Source organism: Diplotaxodon limnothrissa, linkage group LG7 (assembly GCF_057381915.1).
Source record: "Diplotaxodon limnothrissa isolate DT_005_m linkage group LG7, D_limnothrissa_male_GT1.1, whole genome shotgun sequence".
Taxonomy (NCBI): domain Eukaryota; kingdom Metazoa; phylum Chordata; class Actinopteri; order Cichliformes; family Cichlidae; genus Diplotaxodon; species Diplotaxodon limnothrissa.
The window spans coordinates 2,765,267-2,787,823 of record NC_140602.1 but is presented as its reverse complement, the minus strand read 5'-3'; the positions used below and the strand labels follow the sequence as shown (position 1 = coordinate 2,787,823).

Below are 22,557 nucleotides of genomic sequence, written 5' to 3'. Positions count from 1 at the left end.
ATTAACATATGAGAATGACCTTGTGAACGGTCAGGTCAAATCTTATCATTACTACAGCTTTGTGCAGACGAGTCAGCCCAGTGTTTTCTACCAGTGCTTCGGGGAGCGTACAAAATGCTCGTCAGTCTATTGGTACAAAAAGCATTGAGCATTCAGTTAAAAACTGTTAGCCCTTTCATGTGTTTCTACTTGCTCTTTCTTGAAATTAATCTCAAATGCATCTTTAAAAAACCCCAATACATTTGTTCCTATCCACTGACTGCAAACACGCCTGCAGAACTGACACTGCTAACACTGAAAATAACAAAAACGAGACAGATCGCTTTGTAAAATTGTGCTTTGTGAAAAGTAAACAGAGGGTTGCGAAGTGTTTATATCAAAATGACAAAATGACAATTTCTTTATTTCCAGTGGAAATTTTGTGTGACGTTTGTGTACGTAAAAGCAACATATGGCAGGGTGACAGTTTTTGACGTTTAACTTGCCAGTCCTTGCTTTCTTCTTTTTCCTTTTTTGATGGCAATCTTTGGCTCAGTCACCATTTTAAACTCACCAACTGCAGAATATCATGTCATGTCCTGCTCCTCTTTTTCTTCCCCTCCTAGACTTTGTCCTTTGTTGTCCTTGTGTGTACTCTGGCTCTTGTTAGCTGTGCCCTGACCTCTTCGGTTCGTTATGTGGAGGAGGAGCAGGAACAAGCCAGAGACAATGAGAGACACCCCTGCCATGAGGAAACCTGTCCCATAATCACTCATCTTGTCAATGAAGAATCCTAAAAGGAAAAGTAGAAGTGGGACAACATCTATTCATCACTGGAATTCACCTGCGCTGTCAAAAAACCAACAAACACAACAATGTTTAAGCTATGTTATTGTTCATGAACAAGCAAAAGACTGAGGCAGAAATTGGATTGCACTAACATTAGGTTCATCCTAAGGCAATGAAGCCAGCGACGCACATGAAGGAAACATAAATAGAATCTTTGATGCATCCTCAAAATCCATCAAGTCTCCGGTCATCAAAGTAGTAGAAGTAGTTAGAAATAGCCTCTGTGTCAGAGGAACCATGTTAAGTTAAAAATAGGACACCACTGGCTATATTTGCATCTACTTCACTTCAATGAGCATTTAACTATATTTGAGGTCAGTTTCAGCCTTGAGCGTGTTCTTTAATTCAACATTTAAATGTGGGGGGTGTCACTTTTATCCAAATTAAGAGATTTTTAGGGAGTTAAATAAATAAAAAGATTCTTTAAATGTCAGCAGGAAAGTAAGAAACTGGGGGAGGACTGAAAAGTATTTGTTGATATTTTTCTATGCAACATTTTCTTTTGTTTAAAGAAAAATCAAATAACCATAAATCTTCCACCAAAGGCAGCGTATCTGTCTGTCTGCATGCCAAATCACACCGGATGTTTTCTAATCTCTATTAACTGCTTTTCTTTAGTGTTGTGTGTGAATGTGAGTCACAACCTCCATAATCAGGTTAAATCCTCGCTGATTTGGGAGGCGGGGCTCATGGTATGTGTTGGTTTGCACAGAGAGAGGAGAGGAGCAGAAAAACATTTTACTGTAATTTAGTTCAAGAAATGCCTTTTTAATTAAATTCGCAGACAGATTACTGGAGATGTATGATGGCATATTTGCAACTCGTTTAAATATATCTTGGCAAGGTGGTGAGATGAAATAGCTGAAAAAAGGACACATGCACTTCCAGTTAGGCGTCTATTTGCCATTTGTCATCTCTTTGCTCTTTTTTTCTGCTTTGCATGCATAGTTACTGCAGCTGCTGTTGCAATGCAGTGTAACAGAAGGAAAAATCAGTGGGAAAGAGCCTCTCTTTAACAAGAAAAAGACATATTTGGAAGCGATCAGCTGTAAAATAAACATAAAGTAGCATCATAATGTGATTTTTACCCACTTGCCCTCTAAATACAAAAGAAAGTGTAAATAGAATAACAAGGATTCTGTCAGATGGACATTTGATGAAATCCATTATTAATTGTAAAGCAGTACTGAATGTAAGCAAGGTATCAAAATCTCATTTGATTCCACTGAGCTTCAGTGCGCTGCAGTTACATCGTAGAAAAATGCATAAGCACAACCACTGTGTAAGACTTTATGTATTGGATAATGTGAGGGGACACTGCGACCTTGAAATGTTTCTAAAGCTTTGCAAATAGAAATGTTAATATAAAGCAACAATTCAATAATTATACCTTTTAGTTTGCAGTCACAACACCTAAATGGATGAGTTTCACAGCAACAACATAAAGTTAAAAATCCATTTCTTTTGTGATATTCACAGAAGGTTTAACATGTCTGTTGTTTTTAGTGTTCACTATAAAAACTCACCAGCAATAGGTGGTCCAAGCAGGCCTCCGCTGCTGCGTATAAGCATGAAGAACCCCAGTGCACTTCCGAGCCTCTGGATGCCCACAACCTCAGCCAGCACAGTGATGTGAATGGCAACCGTTGCACCATACACCAGCCCGTAAACTGCACTAAAAGCAACCAGCTCTGAAAACGAGGTAGCCAACGGGCATAGCAGTAACACTGTACCCAGCAGAATCACTGTAGCCGTCAGCTGCTGCACCTGGAAATGGGAAACAGTGCATTAGAGTGTTTCTTAGTTTCAGACTAGAGGGCTAGTTACATTTTTTTTCTCAATGAGTCGCCGGGAACATCCCAAGTATCGATGCATTATTTACCTTTCCGTAGATATTAAGTTGTAATGATTTACTTATTGTTTCACCCATCACCTACAATATTTCTTGCTCAACAGGCATATCTGTTTGATCTGTAATACTGTTAATAAGAAGCACTTTGCTATCATGTGATTTTCAAAGTATGGTTCTAGGTCTGGTTCATTATTACATTGAACGCACCGTCTCTGTCAGTCTCAGGTTTGCCACCCAGCCAAAAAACACTCTTCCAAAGAGGTCCAGCACTGCAGAGATGGACATAAGAGCAGCTGCCTGGTACTCCTCGATCCCTTTACTGTGGGCATAGGGAACCAGGAACAGAGCTGGGGCAAAGAAACCCAGAGCAGCAAACACCCCAAACATAGAGTAGATCATGAACTGAGCATTTGTAATGAGGGTATAATCTACATACAGAAGAATTTTGTTCTTTAGTTCAGTCCACTTAGTTCTGCTGGTTGATTCTTCAGTCATATCATGTTTGTCACTGGGATCTTCAAAACATAGTTCCACTCTCCACTCATCAGCATCCTCCAGCTCTTTCCCTACATGGCAGCTGGACTTGACCTCATCCAAGTCCTCTTTAGAGACTGATCTGATTTCCAAGCTTTCTTCTGCAGCTTTTATCTCACTGCCATTAGTAGGATCTTTGGTGGCTTTCAGGGGCCTCAACAACATCCCACTTACGCACAGGTTAAGCTGCAGACCCCCTAAGATCAGCAGAGCACCTCTCCAAGAGAAGCTGTCAATCAGCAGCTGAAATAAAGGGGTGAGGACAAAGGTAAAAATGCATTCTCCTGAGCTGGATAAGGCATTTGCCACCGGGCGCCTCTTCTCAAAGTAATAGCCCAGCATGGTCACTGTGGGCGTCCACGTTAAAGCGTAGCCAAATCCTGTAGCAAAGAAAAACAGCAAATATGATATTTTCTGTGTTGTGTTTTCGGTTGGTTTTGTGTGCATTGTATCACTTACCATTTAGAAACCCTACTGTTAAGTAGAGTTCAGTGAGGTTATTGGCAAAAGCCCCAAATACAACTCCTAAGCTGCACATCAGACCCCCCGTTATCACTACAGCACGATGGCTGAATCGTGCGCTGAGTGCAGATGCCACTGGAGCTGCAAATGGACACATAGGACATACTCATATAACTGATTCCATAACAACATTTACACACTTCATAGTATAACAGATGCTTTTTAATCTGTTCTGTAACTTGCTTAGAATTTTAATCGTCGACTTAAGAGTGTCCTTTATTGTCCAGCTATATAATTTATATAACCAAACTATCCTAACAGTTGGGTTCAAAATTATATCTTATTATTTTGAGTACTCTCCTGGTAGTTTTGTGATTAATGCAGTAGAATTCATTCAGCATGAAAAGAACCGGGTGTCAAATGTTTAACCATTTTTTAAATTGTAGAAGTGCGACACCTGGTGGCCACAACTTAAAAAGTGGAGGGCATTTAAAGGGTAAACGCATCGAGATAATACTGTCAAAATAGGAAAATGTGTCGGGATGCTCCGATGTCTACTCTCACCACACTCGCTTCCATACGCTTGTATTAAATACAGACATGCTTAAGATTAAAAACTTGCTGATAGTTACCTACAATGTGAATGGTAGCCACCGCAATAGAGGTGATCCACGATGTACCTGTTGCTGTGGTTTCAAAGTATCGATGTATCTCAACGTAGAATACACCAAATGCTTTAATGACCCCAAAGGTCAGACCAAAAACTAGAAAGCAGGAGAGCAGGATGAACCAGGCGTAGCCCCCGTCGGGGGCTGCAGCTACCGCCATGGTTATCCTTCTCCTCTGAGCTCTCGATGCAGAGTCCATGTTCACTTGCGCTGGCTCCTTAAACAGTCAAATATCTACAGGGAGAAAAACAAGTATGTTATTATTTATTTATTTTTTTGGGCGCTTTTACATTTGATGTCAAATTGTTAAGCAAGATATTAATTTCCATAAGAGACTTTAATTTGTAAACAGATATTGGCTGGTGTCTCTGCACTGAAGATATTCAGAACAGCTACTAAATCTGAATGATGTTCTTGTTTAATTTCAGATGCAAATCAACATATTTTGGACACGAATACATTAAACAGAAAGACTTATCTGGATACCTCTGGCTAAAATTTGTCAGTACTAAGTGAAAAAGTTACCTTCTAAGTACAGTACCCAACTGCTGTACTTAATATATGAAAATGTACATCATGATGTCAGTGAACAGAATTACTAATGCATGCAACAACAAGACCAGCCCAGGTATGTCTGAGAGCCAGAGCTGCGATTCTGTCTCCAATAACCATTTAGTCCCTAAAAACAGAGCAACTTCAGCAACCTCGCACAGAGCACTGTACTTCGAAAGTGTAACAGTACAACCAGGCAACCACCCTTAGACTCAAGTTCCCCTGCTGTCATCAGTTTGATAAGTGGTTAAGAAAATATATGGGTGGATATATTTGAGTAATATGTACCTGGCTCGTGTACAGAGCGCTGACAAAAACTCAGAGAAGCTTTTATGATGAACTGGGATCCCACATAAAGTTTCATTTCCAGGTGTAATGGAGAAAATCCAGATAGGATGCAAAATCTTGTGGAAGTCAATACCAGGTTTTTGATTCTAATAGTTTTTCCCTCACATAAACACTCACTGAGCGAATGTTGATTCCTAGGTTAAGAGTTTAGTTCCAGCTGTAATTCCCACCAAGCAATACTGACCGATGATAACGATGACTTGTGTGGTGCAGTTGGATAACACTGACAATGTAACTTTGGTCATGAGACAGTACATACAGTCCATTTACTTCCTTTGATGTCTGCCTCAAACTGACCACCACGTGTGTCCACAAGACTAAAATCTCGAGGGCTGGATTAGTCTTTGTCTAAGCAGCATTTCATTTCAATAAGCCATACTCACTCTGCCTGCTGAATCAACTAAACATGAAACATTTGTCATAAATCGAGACATTCAACACCTCTTTATTCCAACCAGCGTTTAGTCTGAAAAAGGACATTTTTCATCTTTCTCTGCGTCTGTCCAAAAAGGACAACAGTAAAGTGCGTCTATTGTTAGTTATTTGTCTCTTGGTCTCTTTGGACGACAGTCAGAGCACAATTTATCACACATGATAGGATTTAGCTCAGTTCCCTTTTCTGCTGATGAAACATACATAACACAAAAACCGATAATGAAACTGCACAGAGTGCATAGAGAACAGAGGATTTTCATGCATTTCAATTATGGAGATTATTCACCTTCTGTGGGATTTGAATGAAAGAGGTCTGAACCTAAATCCAGATCATGACCCCAACAGCTCAACAACATTATAAGATGAGATGAATGAAAGTGTAATTCAAAGCATTAGATTTTACATGTGATCCATGTAAAATAATATTGCTACCTTACTTTTCTTGGTCAGCATGAAGCCATGATGTTCCTCCTTTGGGGCAGCCGTCCAAGCTTGGTGGGATTTGTTAAGCATAAGCGGCTTGTCACATGCTGAGGTTGTAGTGGTGTTACTCACACAGGAAAAGATGCAGCTCGTCTTCTCGTGTTAGAGGTTAAAAGGTGCAAAAGTCAAGCATGGACAATAAGTGTAAGAAAAGGGGTTAAGTAAAGGAATCAAGGAGATAGGGAATAAAATACAGCAGAGGATTAAATATGATGTAAAAGGTTAAGAGCAACATGTGAACAGCTAACCTGGATAGACCTTTGTACCTCACGGTTCCTGGACATGTTGAAAACAAAGACACATGCAGGACAAAGTTTTATTAAACTTGTCTTATCAGCTGTTTGGTGAACGTGTTTGTGCGTGTGTGTGTGTGTGTGTGTGTGTGTGTGTGTGTGTGTGTGTGTGTGTGTGTGTGTGTGTGTGTGTGTGTGTGTGAGAGCGAGCGAGCGAGAGACATTCAGAGCGAAAGATCACGTGCAGATTTAAACGCCATCGTTTTCCTTTCTCGGCTAAATCGTATAAAACGTATAAAAACTATAATTACTATGCGGACATTAGCATCCGCTAGGAGTAACACCATAAACACAATCATGCGTTTCTCTGTAACATTTAATATCAATGACTAACTAACAACAATCAAAGGTGGAAACAATGTATCAGTAAATCAGTTAAGAGCTTCATATTAGAGAACTTAGCTACTTCAGTTTACTCAGAACTTTCTGACCACGAGTGTGACGCGTCCATCATGCAGTTAACAAATCACTACGATACGTTCAAACGCATGTTCTCATTTGCTTCTCAATCAAATCCCCAAATCTGACACTTGTTTGTAACATCCTGGGTTTTTTAAAACCACGATTTTGCCTTGCGTGCTACTTTTAATAGAGCAGTATCATTCAATAGGGAAGATGTTGTGTGTTTCAACACCCCTCAAATACATGTACATTCTGACCGCAACATAATGAAATCTGTAAAAAAAAATAGACAAATAAAGACAGACCATATTAATGTGGTCCATGATAACCACCCACACATGCAGATAAAGCTACAAGCTCAGACAACTGAGACTGTATTCTGCGCCGGGCACGTCAAAACACAGCTGAGAGCTCAGCAAGTCCTTTCACAAGTGATACGTTTGCTCTGTTGCTGCCTTGCAGACAGTCAACACGACTCCTCTGATCAATGCGTCATATACCAAAGAGAAAATGGCAAGGTTGGTTAAAAGGTGCCCGGAGTGCACGCTTGCTCAAAGCAACACTTGTTTATACCATGTAAAAGTAAAAAGATATGATCCCGTCAAAAAGGTCATCCCATGATTAGTAATGGATTCCTTCAAGGGAAAAACTAAAGATAAATATATTTTTTTTATTTCAAATGAAAATACTTAAATTAGCAAACTGAGTTTTGATTCATGAGGTGTCCTTTTTAGTCGGGTGCTGTTTTTAAAATAACATAATAAATAATATTTTAGCTTGAATGTGTTTGAATCAGATGGATTTGGATTCATCTGCTCCATTCCTGTGTACCACGGACATATTCATTAGCAAAGGTAAAATAAGGACATGCAAATGTGACATCATTATCCCACAACCACCTGGGACAAACCCCTCGTAAACCTCCTTTAACCACCTCTCAGTGGTACAACCTGCCAATAAACTTTGGCAAACTATTAATTCTGCTCATGAACTGTCTCTTTTATGAGCTTTACAGTTCACTAAAGAGGCACGGTACCAATGTTTGTGGTGTGCCAGATTGTTAGTGTGGATCTTTACAAAGCCAAGTGCACATTGTTTGGGCCAAGTTTATGTGGGCTTGTGAGTCAGCAGACGGCAGCAAAGAGAGAAGTCTTCCTTTAATAGGGAAGCAAATGATCCTTCCTGCTTCATCGATCACATTAAATCTTCTGTCAGTGGTAAAAGTATATATACTCTGTGTACTCTTAACCTATGTTGAATTTGATATTTTCAAAAATAATATCCATAAATGTGATTTGGGGATGACTCGCACTCTTTGTTTCAGTAAATTCAAATTTCAGATAGCTTTCCTGTGTTGTGGTGAAGGTCACTGCGTGGCAGTGCTGTTTAGGTGTTAGAGCTTAGCGAGACAGAAACGGTGGGGGATGGAATAAAAGAATCAATCTTCTTTCTCTGCATCTGTCCAACACCCAGGTAATAATTTAGACCAGTCTACCTCTCCTGGATGTATTCCTGTTATGTAACATCAGCAGAAGAATTATCCCAGTCTATTTTAGAGTATCTTTAGTAATTGTACGTTCATGCGAAAGCTTGCTTGTAATGCCCAGAACACAGACATACACGTACCAACGAGTGCTTTAAAACAATTAAAGATTTATAAGAATGGGTGATGAATTACAAATCTATGCTGGGGAAGGTGGGATAGTGGTATAGATGGAGATGGAGACTTGAATAATGAATATGTGCTGCTGAAGCCTGACACAGTGCACAGGGTGGTGTTATTAACTGTGCTGTTCAGTGGAGGGTGGACTCTGATGCCTGTCTTCACTGTATCTGGCTTCATGTCTGTTATTGTTATTGCAGCAGAGACGTGTTTGTCTGCACAGGCTGCCCCCACACGTCACCAAACAAGTCAACTTTCTGTTTTTCACACACAGTCTCAGATCTTTGTGCCTATGAGGGAATCCAGAGCCATGTTACGTTTTTTAAAAGCACAATGCTACAGGGAAAATTTGTAGCATACTTCATGGCCAGCGTTGCATTCATTCTGCTGCACGCACGGCTAACTGAAATGCTGACTAAAGCTTTACTGTTGTTTCTTTTTTTCTTCATTTCCAGTCACGATGGTGATGCAACAAAAGTGAAATGCAGAACACCGCTTTGAAAGAAGCCCATAGAAGTTACATGACAGCCAGCTTCCTCTCACTCTTCTAATGCAACAGGTGTTTTAGTTACACACTTCCTCTGTGTGCACTATTTTTAGCCACACTAGCCTCAGTTAAAAGATTTGTATTGCACCATCCATCCATATATTTACCCATCTTCTGGTTGTGGCCATCATTGTGGCACAGTCCAAACAGTTAGGCAGTCCTCCACAGGGCCAGTACACAGACATAATTTACACTCACATTCGCGCTTGCTTGCAGGACCATTGGAAGTAATTAAATCAACAGTTTGGTAAATGGGTAGCAGAGCCACAGTGGTTAGCACTGTGGCTTACATCCAGGAGGTCCTGGGTTTGAATCTGCCATCTGGCCGAGACCTTTCTATATGAGGTTTGCACGAGTTCTCTCTGGGTACGTCTTCCTCCCATAGTCTACAGACATGCAGTTTGTGGGGTTAGATTATCTGGGGATTCTAAATTGCCCACAGGTGTGACTGTGACTGTGAATGGTTGTCTGTCTCTTTGTGTCATTAGCAGCAAATTGCCACCCAGCTAAATCAATACTGCCTCACACTAGCTGTGTGAACGTAAATTTGCATTTTTAACATTTGTGCATGTCACCAACACACAGCAATGAGAGTATTAGACAAGACAGAACTTCCCCGATGCACACCAACTGCGTCCAACAGCCACTCACACATGCACCGCAGTAATGGCCATGAAAGCTAACAAGGCAGTCGGGGGCTACGTGTGATGCAATCAGACACTCGATTGTGTGATGAGCCAAGGTCATTGGAAAAGAACAAAGAGATTGTAATCATACAGGAAAAGAATCTGCTGGCATCAGACCACTGGACCTCATTCCTGCTCTCTGATTAGCAGTGCAGCCAAATGTCCAGCAAATCAACTTCAACCGATCAGTCTGTTTGTCTGCAATGAAAGACAAATCTTAACTCAGATCCTACTGGAGGCTTGGCACACGCACACACACACACACACCACATCAAGGATTGCAAGAGCGATTTAAATCTTTTGGGTATTTTTTATCTTCCCAGTTTCCAAATGTCCTTGTAGCTAAAGAAAAAGTGGATAATATGTTTCAGTTCATTATAAATTCATATATGCAACAGGGCATCGTTTTGATTAGCCTCTGATGTTTTAATTAAAGACCAATGAGTTTGTGAACTCTGCACTAAAGGTTCCCAAGCCAGTGAGAGTTGAAAGATGTCTTTGGAGCTCATTTTTAGGCTGGTCGTGTTCTGTAAAACTGGCCCTTGGCACCTTCCCCACTCTTTCGTCTCCTTCTCCTTCACAAAACAGTTTAGTCAATGATCATTTAGGATTCAAGCCTGCTTAAAAACCATATCACACAATCACTCGCACCAACCCACACACACTGCAGCACACACCCCACATTCACACACCTCAAAAACTTGCAGATATCCTTTCAATCTTCTCCACACACTCAGCCCCCAAGAATGTTTGGCAGTCGGTTTTGTTTATAGCTGAGTGTGAATTATTCTAGTGAGTGAAGAAGAGAGGGGGGGATTGGAAGGGGCTTCCTCTGGAGAGTGGCTGACAGCCTTGTCAAAAATTCTGCAGATACACGCAAACTCAGCCAAAACATGCCCTGGGGGGTATAGATTTGACCCTTTTGATGTAGATGTCGGTTAATTCATGCCACATGAACAGGTGCATCGATGCTGCCCCAAGGCTGCTTTGTACGGGCGTCCACAGGAATTACAATGTTCAGTCCATATGTGGAGGAATATGAACCCCTTGGGGATAACACGGGTTTGGTGTAGGAGTTAGCTTTATATGGAGAAAAGTTGGTAGAACACAGAAAAGAAGTATTGCCTCTCTCACTCACTTCCATCTATGTTTCTGCTCCAAAATCACTCTCTGTATCCTTTTTATGTATTTGTCCAACCATGTAAATGGGCTGAAGAGAGTAAAAGTTGTAGTCTACCTGAAGGACAGTCTCTCCTTGCATCACCCTTCTGTCCCATCTCTCCACCTTTGCTTGAATGCTTCAGTCTTTGCTTGCCTCTCCGTGGCAAACTCCCAGAAAGCACAGGTGTGTGTGGGCCTGCCCAGATGGCAGTGTTTTTGATGATGACAGGAGGAAGAACAAGCCAACCGAACTCAGGTCTTCTAGTCTTCTATTCTACTGCCCCCCACCCCCCGCCGCCCTTTTTTTTACATTAAAAATAATCAGCAGTGTTTGGTTTGATAAAGAGCTCAAAGTAACCTGTAAACCTCATTAATAAACATTTCAGTGATAAAAACAATACATTTGTGGTTCACAGCCTTTGTGCTGCACGCCCTGGGAGATGCCACATTCTTGCATTAGTTTGGCAAAGAGTTGCATTTTTTAACAAAAAAGGTTCCATCACAAACACCAAATAATGTAATGCATTAGTAACAGTGTTACAGATTAAGCTTCTGCCAGCACAAACCGAACATTCCCTACTCCCGTTGCTTCACATTGAAAGGATTTAACAGGCAGGCATAAACTAGTCACAGGAAGTCTTTGTTGGCGAGTCTAGCACTTACCACTATCATTCTTCAGAAAAACGAAGCCAAATCACTGGAATTTTCAGGATTTTGCCACAGATGACCAGTTTGAAATATTGCAGGAACTAAATTAACAGACACACAGAGCGAAAATGAGCAACAACTTTTACTTTTTCTCTTCCCTCTTGTCTCGTCTCATTCCCTGCGCAGCATGGGATCAGATCACAGTTACTCACAGAACGAGTGGGCTATTGTCTGATGTCTTCATTAAAAAAAATTACATTTACATTTTTTTCTCTGCCTCTCGGTACTCTGTAACCTGTAGTTTTAAACCTAATTTGTTGTTTCCAGCAGAAGATCAAACAGGACTAAACAAGATGACTCAATTGGACTCAAATGATTTTGTGCTCTTGAATGGCTTATGTCCTTGTTACACTCCATAATTTCAACTTGACATATATGCTAGTTCTCGCTCACAGTAATACTAGTGTACAAAGAGACACATTAGCATTCCTTCATAAAATATTTAAAAATCTGCAGCAGTTCAAACCGAATCTGAAATAAATGGATGGTTCGCCCTCACCTGCTCGTGTCTTGCTCTGGTCTCCAGGTGAAAGATGTGTTAAAGCAGGAGGTTGCTAACAAGCACAAGGTTGCTCACACTTGTGTTACCTGTAAACACAAGGAATGAGTCTTTACAGGTAATGAGTTGGAAGCTTGGACTTAAAGAGTGGGATCAGCTGGTGTTGGAGTGTTTGTTTTTTAAATAACGATTTCACAGGGGAATACTTCCCCTGAATTCTGAACATTCCCACTGCTTCAGTAGGCTATGATGCTTCCCATTATGCTATTTCTTTGATGGACTATTTGCTTTGAATTGCATAATATTTAGAGTTCTATCATCTCTGCGACTGTACCGTCATAGAAACTGCACCACTAACTAATTTATTACAGAAAATATGTTACAAAATGTAACATTACAAAGTAACACAATTTTGCTAGATGCTCTATGAGCTGTGCATGCTAATGATGCAGTATACTCCAAATACTCCTGCTGGGCACTCAAAGTGCTTCCTACTGCAAGTCTCATTCATCTAATCACACATATATTCATATAATGTTTTATCCATGCCTAAGCATATTTTCTAACATTCACACACTCACACTCCAATGAAAGCATCAAGGACAACTCAGGGTTCATCTTCTTGTCCAAGGATATATTGACATGTACACAGGAGGAGCAAAGGAGCTATTTACTTGAGCCACAGCCACCCCAATGACAGTGCAAACACGCCAGTGTTCACCAGATAATCTGTCCCACCATTTCTAGAACCTTAGCATGTTATCTCTTAACACATATGCAAAATGGTAATGGTTCTTGACCTGGGAGTGCAAACAAGTGGCTCTTTTGTTAATCTCCTGTGGTGTTGATGAAATTAGATGAATATGAATATGGAACAAAACAAACACTACCTACTGAGCTATTCCTGTTATCCATTAAGTGTGCTCAACCTCAATAGCAGTGGATACCATGGATGATATATATCTATAGAAATGTGAAAAAAGATTTTCACACAAGGGGGGATCACAAACCTTGCACCGGTGTCCTGACTCTGGCTCCTGTGCTTGACTCAGTCGTGTTAAGTGGGACACTCAAACAATGTGATGCTAGTAAGTATCTTTCCCCTGCAGTTAAGACTAGACTAGCAGCACTTTGTTGTGTTCATTAGGTTTATTTAAACAAATCATTGAATTCAGAAGTTCCAGGCACTTCCATAGCCAACGGGGAAAAAACCAGGCACCTAAGCACCTCCACACATTTATAAAAGAAGCGATTGATCTCAGGAGCTCAGTGAATTCCAGCATGGCGCAGTAACCCGATAGAGTACCTATGAGATGAATTAGAGCAGAGCCTGTGAGTCAGGCTGCCCCCTCCAGCATCAGTGTCCGACCTCACAAATGCACTTCTGCAAGAAAAAAAATCCCATAAACAGACTCCTCAACTTTGTGGAAAGCTTTCCCAGAAGAGCTGAAGATGTCATAGCTGCAAAGGGTGGGACATTGAACACTATGGATTAAGAATGGGATGTCACTCAAGTTTATATGTGTCTGCAGGCACATCTGGTAACTTTGGTAACAAAACCAGTTCAGAAGATGCTGGGACTCTGTGACATGGTCTCCTTAGTTTCCAGACATTCATGGACTTTTGTTAAAAGAGGAGGGGGTGCTGCACAGTGGTAAACAGCCTTGTTCTGCCACCATTAGTCGACTAGTCACGATGTCGTCGACGACTAATTTAATAGTCGACGCGTCGTTTGAAGCTTTGTAAGATTCCAAAACATGCAGGAATAAGTAGTAGGATTTAAGAGTGTAATAACGGACTGAAACAGAAGATGGCAGCACTGCATGTACAAGGATGCCAGCTGCCGTTAAACCCCGAAGAAGAAGAAGCAGCGTCCAAATTCAGGAACCGCATCCTCCTGTACCTGCATTTGTAGGCTGATTACGCTACAGCGACACGACGAAGACTGTCCAAATGCTAAGACTCGGACAAATGCGCCCTTCATTTCCCCAGATTTGAAGGATGGGTCGGGTGAATACTTCGTGGCTCAACCTATCCCAGAATTCATAGCGTGGCCCTCCTCAGTAGTGATGTGCGATACCACTGATTTCCTTTCCGATCTGATACCAAGTAATATTCAGGGTGGTATCGACGATACTGATCCGATACTTTGTACAAAAACTTATTTTATTTATTGTATCTCAAATTATAGCATCATAATGATTACAGGACATCAGATTACTTGTTCTTATCACTTAATAATGCAGAGTTCATCATAAAGAAATAAAAAAAACTGAAGTTGTGCTATTTGACCACCTTGCCTGCCTGTGAGAGACGTCTGTCTCGCCCTAGCAGCACCTGTCCCTCTCCTCCTCTTCAGTTCGTCTCAACGCTCGTCATATTCTGTGATATGATTTACTCTGAGGTGACAAGGTTAGTGATGTTGCCACAACCATACATGCCAACCCTCCTGATTTTTCCGGGAGAATCCCAAATTTCAGTGCCCCTCCCGAAAATCTCCCGGAGCCACCATTCTCCCGAATTTCTCCGATTTTCCACCCGGACAACAAAATTGAAAAACCATATCGCAGAATTCATAGCGCGGCCCAGCGAATTCCAGTTTCCAACAATGACGGCAGCTGCTTAGTTTTAATATTACTCTTATTTCTCTTTCTGGGTCGCAAAAAAACTTTGAACATATTTTCAGGTGAGAATGTAGCTGTGTGAACTTCAAATATCTGAGCCGACACATCATCTTCAAACCCCCGCGGGCTTTCACTACTCGGGTCAAACATGATATTTAAGTCACTTTGATAACTTAAAAATGTTCTTGTTTGGCTTCTTCAGTGTTTTATTTATTCGTGAGTAAATCGGTTTGGCTGAGATTAAAGTGATTAGATTTAATTTTATTTTATTTTATTAATCCCTCGGGTGGGTTCCTCGAGGGTTTTCACACAGCTGAATAAACATCAAACAGAAAACTGATTAAACAGAAGTGTGAGACGGTCGAGAGTTTAAGTCAGCGCCCGGTTATATTTTAGATAGCAAGGAGCAGACGGCAACATTTCACTCCACCGAGGGAGCTCGTGACGTACTACCCGGCTTTCTTTAGAAAGGCCGGGTCCTCAGGTGGAAGCAGCCTCTGAATTTGGACACCCCCGCTGTTTCCAAGCCGGGTACATTGGGTAGGATGTTTTTCCAGGTAGGATGGATTCCCAGAACACCGGCCAATAATAACGGTGACATTTAACGTATTTTATCCGATAAATAAACACTGTAAAATGTATTTATCACCCCCCCTCCCCCAACAGCCCTTTGAATATCTCCCTAATTCTGAGGTCTCAAGGTTGGCAAGTATGGCCACAACACCTCACTTTTTTGCCACATGTATCGTGAACCACGTCTCAGCTGTTTGTGGAGGTAAAATAAGTCCGCACAATTATGCTCAGCCATTGTTGTGAGTTCACGCGCCAGCGGCTGCCAGACATTAATACAGCGTATTTCGCACATAAGTATGAAGGCGGAAGAGGAAGTAGTTCCTTTGAATGTAGACAATCCGAATGATGTAGTTTCTAATCGACTAATCACAAAAATAATTGGTGACTAGTTGACTATCAAAATAATCGTTTGTGGCAGCCCTAGTTCTAACGTTTTTGATATGTGTTACTGCCATAATATTAAAGATAACTTCAAATGGTGAATTTTCTCTGTTTAAACATTTGAGATGTTTTCTGTTTTCTGTTATAAATAAAATATAATTTCATGAGATTTGCAAATCACTGAATTCAATTTTTACACAGCATCCTAAATGAACCGGGTTTATACATCAAAGATGTGGATTATGTGTTGGTGGCCTCATTGTACAGAAGCCTTTGTTTGTATGCATGTTACCTACTTGCATTGTTGTTTCTCCTCTTCCCTTTTAATTTGTATCCACAGGTAACAGGAGGTTTGGTTTTTGTAAACAGTTATCTGGTTAGCCTCAGGTAATCTTTGAGTTCAACACAGCTGAAAAGGAATGTTTAACGACTGTATTATATTCAGTTTGATGCTGGTCTGGCCAGCTGATTTCCCCTTTCTGTCCCTCTGTGCTGGCTTGCAGGTCCTGGGTAAGCAGAGTTAATCAGGGGTATTGCTAGAGCATGAATGTTTACAGACACTAAACGTCGCCTTTGCAGAGGATGGTAAAATACTTCAGTGAATAAAATCTGCTGCAAATCTTGCGAAGACTGTGAAGCTCTGAAGGACTTTTTTTATTACGAGCCTCACTGTAACTACTTGAGCTTCCCTCCTCCTGAGCTTTCCAGGACATTTTTTAGCATGTTTGTGTTAATCTTTTACCAAGTTCACTGTCTTTATGTGAGCGTGTTTGTGTGAGTCCTCTGTTATTATAAGGTATTAAAGGGCAGTGGACCATCAAGTCAAGCTGCCACGTAATAAAGGGCACATAATTCATTTCACTATGGAGCAGAAAAATGTGCTTGGCTTTAGATAAGAAGACACTTACAGAGACTCTTGTTTTCTCTGTCCACTCCCTCTCTCTGATGTTCCTCTGTCTCTCCTTTTTCTGTCTTTTATATTTTTATCAAATCTACACAAATCCTCTGATTTCCCACTAACAAATATTCAAATATTAAATCACATAGAAACCCATCAACAACAGCTTGTGTTTGTCTTTTTCTTGAGATTCATGTTTTTTTGGTTTTGTTTGGAACAAACTGGTTCAGTGTCCCTACAGTCGAACATTAATGGCAGAATGCATTTTCTTCCCTTTTCCATTTTCTTCCTTTAAATTAGAGTGAGAAAACACACTGGGACACGAGAAAGACTCATTCGGCTGATTAAAATCTACATTTGCGGTCTGAGCCAAGTGCTCTCTATCTAGATGGTGGGATATGTCCTCTGTAGGGATTTCTGTGCTGATAGTCTGTGCCTGTGCAGTTTAATTGGATCCATATCTTACCATATATCTTATGGTGTGCATCAACTATGATGCCTATGGTGGAAAATCAAACACCAGCTTATCCTATCTCATGACATGGAGGGAATTAAGAAAATTCTTTCTTGTAACAAAGAAGAGAAATGCTCAGTGGGGGGATTTCCCAGCATCACAGAATCAGTGCATAATCTCACATCAAGGTAAAATTTGCTATATAGGAAAATGTTTGAGATTTACAAATTGGTTGTGTTGAAAAAAAGATGTCATACAGATGACGCTGCAAAGCAACTTCAGTTGCACCACCGGCCTGAACATCTCTGCAGTACAAGAATCACCCTCTCGCCACATTAGCAGCAGCCTCCCTGAAGTAAAACTGCTACAAAAAAAGAAAAGGAAAGGTGAAAATCCTACAATTTTGCAATTTGACCTTATTACAACCAGTAATACCTGTAGTATGAAATATTTCTCAACTTTATTTATTCCAGAACAAAAAATGTTAAAAATAATCATACTTCTAAAATCAAAATCTGCACATCTACTCACAAGGACTGCTCCAAGGATTAAAACAAGCAGCTCACTTCACGTGTCCCTACAAGCACATACGATACCCTTTTCTCACTGCTGTCTTGAACCTGTAATAATTCATGGCTGTGGAACAACTGAAATTCAAGTGTTAGCTTCACTATGAAAATTACAGCACCTCCGACAAGCTAACACCAGTTAACTGTAGCCTTAGCTGTCATCAGTACAAATGTAGGATGAAAGCAAAGCTGGCTTTGAATATTAAACAGCTACTTCTCCTCCTTACGTGGCTCTTGGGTCTTTGGGAGTTTGGGTTGTTGAAGACTGGTGGGTCTCCCCCCAGCATGACACCAGACAAAAATCTGATAAGTCTCAACATGATCACTCAGTTCATTAACTGAGGTAAAGTGCTATGATACATGCATATGTATATGTAATTTATAAGGAATATTGTAGCATATGTCAATATACAGTGCTTGACTATATGTCATAAAACAAGCATTTCTCCAAGCATGACATCCCAGTGTATTTCAGACCCAGCAACACGCTCAGACAGAAACTGGTTCACCCGAAAGACAAAACGCCAAAACACAAACTTAACAATGTGGTGTACGCTGTACAGTGCAGCGAGGAATGCCCAGACCTCTACATTGGAGAGACCAAACAGCCACTTCACAAGCGCATGGCACAACACAGAAGAGCCACCTCCACAGGACAAGACTCAGCAGTCCATCTGCATCTTAAGGATAAAGGTCACTCTTTCGAGGATGCCAATGTTCACATTTTGGACAGAGAGGACAGATGGTTTGAAAGAGGAGTGAAAGAAGCCATCTATGTCCACTGTGAGCGACCATCTTTGAACAGAGGCGGGGTTTACGACACCAACTCTCTGCCATCTATAATCCAGTTTTGAGATCCCTTCCCAGACGCCTTAACGCCCACTCACATCCTGGGCCATCTGACCTCAGGAATTCGCATGATAAGGTGGGGCCAGGTTTCACAATGAACACACCCGAAACTCTGGCTGATTGGGACCCACACCCAGTTTCCCACCTTGGCTCAGGCGATTAGAGGATCATCAGGGGGTCCTTTTGTCCCTCTGTGGGGGGAAACTCCCACTAGGTTTCTATCTGGGACTCTCCACCATTTGACCTTAGAACTGAAGAAGCTTCTCGGATGAGAGGTGAAACGTCTTCAAGTAACTCAAAGAAGTCCAGACGCTTTGCTTCGCAAGCTCCTTAGACTACGATGACCTGGATGACTGAGGACCTTCACAGACACGTCATAAAACAAGACAACATCAGTAATTTAAGTATATTTGAGAAAATTACATCATTATCTTTTAAGCAAATTACAAAATTCATGTTCTTAAACCCAAAGCCAGGAAAGACTTCTCTGATCAGTCAGAAATTAATCACCAATTAAAATCAACCACCAACCCCAATTCTTCTGCAGTTAAATAAGCGTAATTTGGTATAAAATGAATCATTTGCTTTGCCATTTTTTCAGCTTATCTTTTAAAACAGTACATTTGAAAGTTGTTGGATACAATTTGATTATAGAGTTTGTACGATGTGAACCATAAAAAAACATAAAAATGATTTTGGTAATGATAAGTAGCATTAATTTAGGGCATCTGTGGCATAAACCTCACAATGAGTGGTGGTCTCATAAATTTTTCAAGCATTGTATGTTTATTTATCATCTTTAAAAAAGTTAATGGAAAAATGGTGACACCAAATATTAACCTTTTTTTTAAAAAAAACAACACATACCACACAGATAATCTGCTGAGCTGCTCTTTAAAAGTTTCTGCCAGGGTGGATGATTTACCATATTGGTAAATGTAACTTCACGTGTATTAACCACCAGGGAGAATATCCTACTTTGTATTGGGACTGCTTCCATCTGCAGTGACTTATACGTATTTGGTGGTGTGACTGTTTTGGGGCTCTTCAATTCGTCACATCCACATATAAAATGCATAAGGCAAGGGTAACACAGCTCCATACCCATCCACATACACCGAATGCTGCAGGGCATGAGACCAGCTGAGAGAAGACCCAGAAAACAGAAAGAATGAATGAAAACAGAAATGACCTTGATTAGGGTTGTGAAAAAAGAGGTGAGGTTAGGGTGGGTTGCAAAGTAACTTGCAGATGCACAGAACTGTGTGCAGGATAAATCAGCTTAAACAGTAGTGCCAAGCATTAGTAGATGTTGACTGGCAGTGAGGGCAGCTGATGTCTCTGGATAATGGCAAAGCCTGACTTTGGGGCCTACCTGAGCTACCATCATGACAGACTTATACCATCAAGCTTTCTTCTTCTTCTCTTCCTTCCCCAAAACTGTAATAAGCGTCTGCTGAGATTTCTTTAATGCCACAGAGCTAGAAGCGACATACATGACAGATGCTCCATCTGCTGTATGCTGAGTCCCAATCCTCACCTCCATCCAAACACCTCTACCACATCCACGCTGTGCACCTCCGTTCTTATTTTACCAGAAGCATGACATACACATTTTTCAAGTTAACTTTATTTGTTCAGCCTTTCTTATCACATTGTCAAAGGGTTCCTCAGCGCCCACATCATGGAACAATGAATGCATGCAGCGACCTTTCGACTGTCAATGAGCAAGAAATACTCCCCCTAAAACCATGGATGAAAAAATAAGTAGGCGTGTGAGAGACAGTTTATCCGTGCAAGAAAGAGAGAAAGTGTCATGGTCCTGGATCGGTGACCCAGAGTTTTGTGTTTCATTTTGATATCATCTTGTGTTTTGTGTTGATTCTTATTTTGTATTAGTTCTTAAGGTTTTAGTGTTCTCCCTTCTGTGCTCTGTCCATGCCTCTGAGTTTGTGTTTGTAAAACAGTTTGTGAGTTTCCTGTTTTACTTTGAAGGTCTGTGTCTCGTCGTGTCTAATTAGGTTCAGCTGTGTTCCCCTCTGGTGTGTCAGTCCCTCACTACATTACATAATTCTGGCTACAAGCATGGCCAATAGGTCTTTATATAGAAAACTTACTTAAAACTTAACAAATGTCTTCCTCTGATCCCTCCTGTGTGATTTCTTTATTTGAATAACTCGTAGCATTGCTTTGTCCAAAATTATATAATTGAGACATTTTTGTTATTGTTACCAATGCTAATCAAAACCTGTTAAGATTGATACATAAGAATGATACAGTGTGAGCAGATAATTGCGCTGAGCACTGTCCTTTTTGGAAAATGCACTGGATGCTCGTTCTTATTTTCTTATCTAACCATGTGAGTTAGGTAAGAGGATTATTGCTGCTGTTATGTTTGTATGGAGACAGAGCCAGGATGTAATTAGCTTAGCTTACCATGATGATTTGAAACTGCATTAAACACCTGCACGTGACCACCGGCTAGCTAAGTAACAGTCGTTTTTTGTTCTACACAGACTGTCTAAATATACTTTTTTTTTCATGGCCTTCTCGCCTCCGTGTCTGCGTGTCTTCTTCTACATATATTTGCCTTATTAATGCAAAAATGGTGATGTGTTGACTGGAAAGGTCAAATAAAAATGTAAAACACAAAGATATTTTTTGAGGGTTGACCCCACACAACCTTCATAAAACAATGGGCTGATTCCTGTACAAAAAATTAAAGGGCTTAGCTTTATTTAGCAAACACCCTGCTGGCTCCAACATCCTAAATGATATTACTTTTTTAATGCAACTTTCTGCAAAGAGAAAATATTAGAACATTTTCAAGTTAGAATAAAATGTTTTAGTCGTTTAAAAAGTGCCGCTCAAAAGCGAAAGTCCTTGAAAAGGTCTTTATCAAACATTCATCTTTCTTGTCTTTGACGTGTAAGTGACTTTTTGGACTGAACTTTACTTTTGAGCATCAGTAATGATTTGTGACGATGAGCTACACAGACATATGAGAATACTTGATCCCCCGTAGCTGCTTTTAGAATAATGGTCCATACGAGTTATGATCAGTGTTGCAAAACCCCATTATATACTGTTTATAATATCAATGTGTCTTTACCTACTGAGTATACAGATGGATAAAAAACTTTGTAAAATACATTATATTTCATCATGTGCATGTAAATCTTAATTCTAAGGCATGAAAACCACAATAAAGCAAAAGAAATTGCCACTGAATTAATAGAGAAAAAAAAAGATAAATCTTATTTGAAGCAACTGGATGAAGTTGAGTTTCAGGCAGTAACCCGTTTCCCTGTGGGGGTTTTAATCCCAACTTTAATCTAGATTACATCCACATCTGTCATGTCCCTGCGTGCCTCCACAACCTTCTTGGACCCCACGGTGCTGCAGGCAACTCTTCTCAGTAAAAGAACTCTGAGAGGTCCAAAGGCCACAGCGGGATTAAACAGAGTAGATGAGGACAGATTTGTTCCAGACACGAAGATCAACAATAACCAGAGACCGCTGTCTTAAAAACATTAGATTAGACATTAGAGAGACGCTCTTCCACAGTGCTGTAATTGTGCGCATGAAAACGAGAAGGTGATGTAAGAAGCGGATTGCCACAGAATTCACAGAATACTTCTCTGTCTGGCAGCGGCAGCTATTTCTGTTTCTTCTTCTCAGAGTAAATGTTCAGCAGTAGGACTCTGATTGAGCATCCCAGATGAGCAGAGATTAGACCATCGCACCAAGGAAAAAAAATACAGACCAGAAAACGGATTTCTCTCAGATTACTAGGAGAGCTTTTATTTGGAGCGTTGCAAAGTACATTTCATGGTTTTAGTGCTCACTCTCTCTCACTCACGCTCGTCTTCATTCAAATAAAAACACCTTTTTTTCCTCCATGTCCGTTCCTTTTGTCACTGATTTAGAAACATTTGGAATAATTATGCAATTTCTTAATCGTTTACCTGGAGTTTATATTTGAGAATGGAGAAACCATTTCAGTCCAAGCATAGAAATATACACAAGAGAGATGAATCGTATCATATATGAGACAATCAATTTGCTATAGCATGGCTTCAAGCTAG

The 22,557-nt window shown here is 40.6% G+C and overlaps 1 protein-coding gene across 1 annotated transcript; it reads right to left on the bottom strand.

The window, feature by feature from the left end:
* Window positions 1-566: 566 nt before the first annotated feature.
* Window positions 567-4,543, bottom strand: LOC146627542 (monocarboxylate transporter 13). Its single transcript, XM_085357184.1, has 5 exons — window positions 4,309-4,543; window positions 3,674-3,817; window positions 2,888-3,594; window positions 2,355-2,595; window positions 567-772 (listed from the first exon to the last, which is right to left on the bottom strand). Exons 1-5 carry the CDS (start codon window positions 4,541-4,543, stop codon window positions 567-569), a joined length of 1,533 nt encoding a protein of 510 aa, XP_085213310.1.
* Window positions 4,544-22,557: the final 18,014 nt, after the last annotated feature.